This window comes from Pelodiscus sinensis, chromosome 9, assembly GCF_049634645.1.
Source record: "Pelodiscus sinensis isolate JC-2024 chromosome 9, ASM4963464v1, whole genome shotgun sequence".
In the NCBI taxonomy this organism is placed as follows: domain Eukaryota; kingdom Metazoa; phylum Chordata; order Testudines; family Trionychidae; genus Pelodiscus; species Pelodiscus sinensis.
In genome coordinates, this window is record NC_134719.1 from 52336727 (window position 1) to 52344567 (window position 7841).

The following is a 7841-nucleotide window of genomic DNA, read 5'->3' on the forward strand; positions in this document are numbered from 1 at the left end:
AATGCGTCTACACGCAAAATGCATTTCAAAATAACATTTTGGTATTTCGAAATAGAGCGTCCACACTGAGTGTACGCTGAATCGCATTTAAGGCTGGCCGGAACCAGGTGCAGCAGGGCATCAGGTCAGGAGTTTCTTTGTGTGGCTGCTGCCTGACACTATCTGAGGCCTGTACTTAAAGGGACTCCCCCCCCCCCTACTGCCCCCTCCCGTCCCCTGGACAGCCAGTTCTCAGCTTTCCCTGCTTGCTTGCCTACCTCGATGAGGGACAGCAAAGCATTTGTGTCTCTGTATGCTCTGGTTGCCCTCACTCCAGACACCACAGCACTCTGCAACATAGAGCCAGAGCTGCCCCTGGGGCACTCTAGGGCTTCTCGTGGATGCGTTGCTGCAAGCCTGGCTGCACTTTCTGCAGGCTTCCACTTACCCCTCCCTAACCCCCCTTCCTAATGTCAAATAAAATACATGTATTTTCATGAGCACAAACTCTCTTTACTTAACAAAACCGCGGGGGGAGGGGTGGATGACACTCTGATGAGACTGGAGGAAGGAGGTGGGAGAGGGGAGAAGAGAGGGTGGGAGAGGGGCGGGGAAAACCTGGGAGGAGGGAGCTGGAAGGGGGAAGCAAGGGGAAAAAGGGGGAGGGGATGCTCAGGGTTGGGGGGGTCTCGCTGGACCAACCTGATTTTCATGCAAACCTGCTACTGGGTTTGCATGTGGCCTTTGGTCGCCAGGCTGGCAGCTATCCTACCATAGACGGCCACATTCCTCCATGTAGTGTAGAGATCATGGAAGTTAGGGGCATCCCCCCCAAACCTGAAGAAGGTCCATGATCTCCACCCTGGACCAGGAAGGTGCCCACCTTCTCCGGGTCCTGTCAGGTTCCTGGGAGCTGGCAAACTGCTCCTGGGGAGCGGTGGAGGGCTGGCTGCCAGTGGCTTGCTGGCTCATATTTTGGGGCCACTGGGTCAGGGGCAGTGACTGCTGGCTCTGGGCTGGCAGGCTTGGAGCTGGCACAGGCACTGTGGCCAGATTCAATCCCTTTAAGTGCTCCGGGGAGGGAGGAGGGAGAGGAGTGTTCTTGGTTGAGGCTGGAGTGGCCACCAGGGTACCCTATTTCGATAGAAGTGTCTACACAGCACTTATTTTGAAATAGCTATTTCAAATTTGTCATTATTCCTCGTGGAATGAGGTTTACCAAATTTGAAATAAGCGCTCTGCTATTTTGAATTTATTTTGAAATAGCGGTTTGGCTGTATAGATGCTAGTAAAGTTATTTTGAAATAACTTTGCTAGGTAGACATACCCTTAAAGTGGGGGGAGCTCTGGAATTCTATGTCCTATATCCAGTAGCTTTTGGAACTCTGATTAGTACATTTCTCAGACAGGACCAAGCAGTCATAAAGCTCTAAAAGGCAGTAGTGTGGGTCCTTTGCAAAGAGACTTTCAGTCCTTCAGAAAAGGACAGGATTTATTAAGAGGATTTATTTCAGTACTGTGGCATCATTAGTATACATTATTATGTGTATTTGTACACCATTGTTTCCAGTGCAGTTAATGTATAGTAGCAATGCAAGAAACTCTTTTAGCATTCACACATGATATGTAAAGGAAGTGCTTTCCAAAGACAGGAACAAAATAGATAATAATCATATCACTACAATATATATTCTGTGACTCTATGTCCATTGAATTGTCCCCAGGAAATTTGCCCCATCCTGTTGGTGAAGAATAATATTTCCAAATCTTGGCTCTTATTTAAAGATATGTTAGACTTCTGGGGCAGGACAGAATCCTGCACTACATGACTTGCCTAGGCTAAAAAAAAACTATATAGTTGAGATGGGCATTGAAACTAGATAATCTGAATCCCCTCTCTGTTGCCTTAACAACAAAGCCATATGACCGCTCTTTAACTGGAGATACTGAAAAGATTTATACCAATTTGTTACCTCCAATTTTAAATGTTATATGACCCAAGTATTTAAAATACGCTCATGTGTGTTTATCAGTATGAGGATCTACATGACCTCTCAGTAGTTCTGTTTCAGCAGAAATTGGCGACTATAATTGAAATGTTAGAACTAGTTGTGACATAGTGGGAGTGCCTTGCTAGGGCTGTGGCAACCTCTGCTGTCTGGTCATTATGCAAAGGGGGCTCCAAACCTGTCTGACCAGCTACCCCACATGGGGAGAAACAAAGGAAGATGGAATGCCGCCCCTGGTTGGGGGGCAGGGCTGGAGGAGAGTTAGTTTAGTTTCTGTCTGGGAGCATGGAGGAAGCAGCCTCAGCAACAGGCTGGGGGGTTTAGAAGCGGAGATCTCCCTCCCTCATATCAAAGGGGGCTGAGGCATCGTAGGCCTGCCCTGTAACCTGATGACATCTGTGCTGTGCTGTATCCTGGAGAAGCAATAAACCACCTCTATTCTACTGGCTGGTGGAGTCTGTTCGTGCCATTTCGGGGGTGCAGGAGGCGGTGGACCCCCAATGCGCCGTCACACCAGTACTGGCTGGGAAATGGTGGCCATTTTTTGTTGGGAGAGGTGGGTTGGGAAAAAATGTGGATTCATCTTAACTTTCTAAGAAACTGTTTGTTTTGACCAATTTCTTATTTTAAGAAAAAGGAAAAAATATTCAAAATTTCCAAATGTTGAAATTTAGTTATACTAAAAAAGTCAACATTGAAGCAAAACATTCAGAAATTACCAAAATAAAACATTGACCCTGAGCCAAATTATTTTTGGACTATCAATTTCTGAAAATATTTGAGATTTAATTGTTGTCCTAATTTGGGAAGACAGTTTAACAAAAAAAAATTCCCAATACCAGAAAGCTATGTCCCCCCATCTCTAGTTGTAAATATGTCACAAACCTACTCTAGGCTTTTGTATTGTTTACTTTTGAAACAATAAAATAATACATATTATGACACAGTAATAATAAGAACTGGTTAGGAATTTTCCATTGTATAAAAATTTCAATGTTTCCTTTTTCACTTTTCAAGGAAATCTAAACAAAATATTTAATTTCACATCTGGTTGAGCCAAATCAGAGCATTTGTTAAATCAAAATATTTAGTTTTGGGTCAATTTGACATTAATCTGTATCCTCCTGAGTTGCCAAAGTGTCTTATAAGAACTGTAGTTTGGACGTCTCATGCTCCTATCTTTCTCTGCATATTGACTGACTATGTTGGACTGCTTTCCTGTGGCATCACAGTCTCTTCATTGCTTGGTCCGCCACAATGCTCCACAATCGCAGACCAATGCAGGCTAACCAAAACAACAACTGACCTCAGGCACCACCGTCTCCCACATATACACAGATCAATTTTGAACTAAGCCAAACAAAACATTTTGACCTTCCAAACTGAATTATTTTGTAACTTTACATTCCATATAAAGTTTCAGTATTTTCACCTTTTGTCTTATTTGAATAACAACAAACACCATAATATTGGAATTTTCTGGAAGATGGGTATTGCAGTTTTTGTCCAGCTGTAGTAACAGTTTTGCTTAATGTATGCTTTCAATTAGATACAAATCAAAATGAATACAACTAGGCAACCATGTTTCTATTTTTAAAAAGTATTTTTCTTGCACAAAGAGCTTTTATTCATGTAAAATACTGATAATCAATAAATGGCACATAAATAGAAAAAAGATCAAACGCAAGGGTCCACCATAACTTGTTTTACTGGGTTTCAGACTGACAATCTTACAAAGCAATATTATGAGCTCATACATGTCTGCAGTGTTAATGTCTATTTTAGTGTTAGAGAGACAAACAAATTGTACAACATCTTTATCAAAAGTTGAATAGAATTTGATATAGCCAGGCCCATCTAGGGTAGCCAGATGGTTTCACAAAAATACCGGATACACTTGACATTACATCACAATTTACATTACATCTTATTTAGAAAATACTTGTTTATATTTTCTCAATTTGTTTCCCAAACAGAAAGCTCAAATACTGGACTGTCCAGTTCAAAACTGGACACCTGTCAACCCTCGGCCTATCAAGGGAGGTGCAAAAGGGGCTCTTAGGACCAGCAATTCTAAAGGGCCCAGGGCTCCTGGTCACTGCTATTGAGGCAGCAGCAGGAGCCCTGGGGCCTTTAAATTGCCACTGGAGCACCATGCAGAGTGTTTCAGGTCGCTCTATGGTCTGGGTGAAGTACCCTTTCTGTTCAAGGCACTCTTCTGGAAGCATGGAACCAAACCTGGCTCCAATTTGACATGGGGCTCTGCATGGCTATCAGCTCCTCTGGATATAGTGGCAGCTAGAATTAGGGCTGCTAGTTCCGGTTTTCGCCCAGCCTGTCCAGTAATAAAAAATGAAAATACCGGACATGTCCTGTATTTCCTGTTTCCTTCAAACGGAAGCCTGGCAGGGCCAATTTACCCCTGGCGTGGGCGGAGGAATGAACAACACGGGGTCATTTAAAGGCACAGCACCTCTTTTTTTTTTGCCCAACAACTTTGGTCTCCCTTTTTTTTTTCTCAACAGAATTTTTTCCCAGTGTTTTTTTTTTTTTTGGCCGGAAGGGGAGGAGTCGGGGAGGCGAGGGTCAGTATTTTTTGTTAAGCCGTCTGGCAACCCTAGCTAGAATGTGTTTTTCAAGCACTGCATCAGTAGAACTAGTAAGCTGAAGAATATAAAAACTTGGCAGATTATTTTTTCTCTGAGACATTTCCAGATTGTTTGGTCATCTTGTCTTTCTCTTGGCAACTGTGTTTTATCAAACCAGCCAAGGAAAAATGAGATACATTCACCCATGCTTAACAGTAAGAGCATAATGCTATAAGTGAATTAAATAATTAAGTCTGAATCTATTTTAATGTTTTTTTCTTCCTGATATTCCAGCTAAAGGTTTGCTCTATAAATCTCACTATCTTTAAATTGGAGCAGTTCCAGTCAATAACAGGAAAGTTCAGAATATCATGTAAACTTCCAAAGACTACATAATAAAGATGAAAGATGGTACACGCCTGCCTACACAGTTAACAACTTAACAAAATAGCACAACAACAAAAAATCTACAATGGGTACAGTATAAAAGTGAAGTCAGATGCAGAAAATTAGCTATTTTCTTGATGGGGTGTGGTGAATAAAAAGTATAAACCTATAGTCTTATTATAGCACTGAATTTATAATTTAACTTTCCTTTGTGCTTTTTTACAATTCTGGAAATTAATATGCTCATTGCTATCACTCCAACTGTCATCATCTGACATTTTAGAGATGTTTAGTCTCTGAATTTGCTGTCAATACCAGTTTTCTTTGAAAGAGACAAAGTGAAAAATTATAAGGTTGGATTCTTAAACCATTTTTGTATTAATTATTATTATTGTTACAGATCATCAATCTATTGGCTAAACCGCATCCAGTCCTTTCTGTACTGCAATGAAAATGGTCTTCTGGGAAGCTTTTCTGAAGAGACACATTCATGTACCTGCCCTAATGACCAAGTTGCCTGCAATGGGTTCCTTCCCTGCATTGTGGGCGATGGCTCTGCCTGCTTCACCTGTGCTCCTGACAACCGCACCCGCTGTGGGAGCTGTAATACTGGATACATGCTGAGCCAAGGGCTTTGCAAGCCTGAAGTAGCAGATTCCACAGAGCACTACATTGGATTTGAGACAGATCTTCAGGACCTGGAGATGAAGTATTTATTACAAAAAACAGATCGGAGGATTGAAGTCCATGCTATTTTTATCAGCAATGACATGCGTCTCAATAGCTGGTTCGATCCCTCCTGGCGCAAACGAATGCTCCTTACCCTTAAGAGTAACAAGTACAAGTCTAGCTTGGTCCATATGATACTGGGTCTCTCTCTTCAAATTTGCCTAACCAAAAACAGTACTTTGGAACCTGTTCTAGCTGTTTATGTCAACCCTTTTGGAGGCAGCCACTCTGAGAGCTGGTTCATGCCTGTGAATGAAAACAGTTTCCCCGACTGGGAGCGGACTAAGCTGGACTTACCTCTTCAGTGTTATAATTGGACGCTGTCTCTAGGCAACAAGTGGAAGACATTTTTTGAAACTGTGCATATCTACTTGAGGAGTCGAATTAAGTCAAATGGTCCAAATGGCAATGAAAGCATCTACTATGAGCCTCTGGAATTTATTGATCCTTCACGGAACCTAGGCTACATGAAAATCAACAACATCCAAGTGTTTGGCTACAGCATGCACTTTGACCCAGAAGCAATTCGGGACTTAATTTTGCAGCTGGACTACCCCTATACTCAGGGATCACAAGACTCAGCACTTTTGCAGCTATTAGAAATACGGGACCGTGTAAATAAACTCTCCCCAGCTGGCCAACGTCGTCTAGATCTTTTCTCTTGCTTATTACGTCATAGACTCAAACTGTCTACCAGTGAGGTGGTGAGAATTCAATCCGCTTTGCAGACCTTTAATGACAAATTGCCAAACACAATGGACTATGACACAACCAAATTATGTAGTTAACCATCAATGTGAAGCACAACACAAAAACTTGAAGGAGTTTTTACCGTGCTTTTGTGGAACAGTTTATGTTTGGAAGAGTACATTTAAATTGTCTTTTCAATATCTGTCTTATATCAGTCAATACCATTGGATGGCAATGAACTTGTGATAATGAATATATTATACCTGCAGTTTTGGGTTTATGAATGAAATAAATACTGACACCACTGGTCTTGAAGACATACTACTTTTTACAGTAAATTTCATTTGTAATTTTATATGTTCCATGGCAATGCTTTTGTGCATTACATCCTCTAGGGGGAACATAAAAGAATACCAATAAAATTTTTTAGCTGAACAGTTATTAAAAAGAAATGCTGTGGGATTATTTTGTTCTCCACAAAGTAAGTAATATCCTTAATATACTTTTGTATGTGCACTGTATTAAAGGAGTGGGTGGGGAAAGGATAGTCACAAATAGGTTTTTTTATATACATAAATCCTAGAAAAGTCAACAACAAAAAAAGGAATTTTATATTAGAGACACAAATACAAACATTCATGTCCAGGCAAACTGACATCTGTTGTTGATGGCTCACTTGTCCCTGCACCTGGGACACTTGCTAAGAGCATGACTTTTTCAAGATACTATATCATTGCATACAGATTCCCAGAGCTATAGTGTTGTCCATTTTTGGATGGACAGGATGCTAGTACTGTTGTCTTATGGGATACAAAGTAATGAAAGGTTGCATTGGTTACAGTATATAAGCACATGAAAGGCTAGCTATCTTACTAATATCCAGTAGTTTACAGTGGAGAAATCCCTTTCCAGTGAAAACATGTTTAGTCTCCATAATTATTTGATTTTTCATATCTGCTTACATATGAATTGAATAGTACATAGAGAAAAATCACTAAAATAAATGTCATATTTCACACCCCATCTCTTGCTCACATTTATTTATATATATATGAAACTTTTGTTATCCGGCACTCTATTAACTAGAAAACTTTACTAACCGGCATTGCCTCCAGCCACAATACTGTCACATCTTCAGGTGCACTGGCCTGGCTTGGTTTACCATGATTAGCTTAACATTTTTTTATTTAAGAAGTACTAATCATCTTTAACTCAAAATAGAAATGTGAGATCAACTGCCTCACACTACAAAACTACCAATATTAAAAACATGAGTTTTACTATTATTGTCCATTGGTTTTTCCTAGGTTGATGGGACGGACCCTCAGATAACTGGAATTTTTAGATAACCGGAACGCCCTAATCCACAGGTGTGTCGGATAACACAGGTTTTACCACACACACACACACACACATATATATATACACACACACACATACTATATGTATTATCTGTGTA

The 7841-nt window shown here is 40.8% G+C and overlaps 1 protein-coding gene across 4 annotated transcripts in view; it reads left to right on the top strand.

The window, feature by feature from the left end:
• BRINP3 (BMP/retinoic acid inducible neural specific 3) overlaps window positions 1-6776 on the top strand; it is a 416465-nt gene extending 409689 nt beyond the window's left edge. For all 4 annotated transcript variants that reach the window (XM_075936746.1, XM_006127774.4, XM_075936748.1 and 1 more), the window contains one exon: window positions 5364-6776. In XM_075936746.1, coding sequence (XP_075792861.1) covers window positions 5364-6480 — 1117 coding nt within the window. In that variant the 3' untranslated portion in view covers window positions 6481-6776. The remainder of the gene's footprint in view (window positions 1-5363) is intronic.
• Window positions 6777-7841: the final 1065 nt, after the last annotated feature.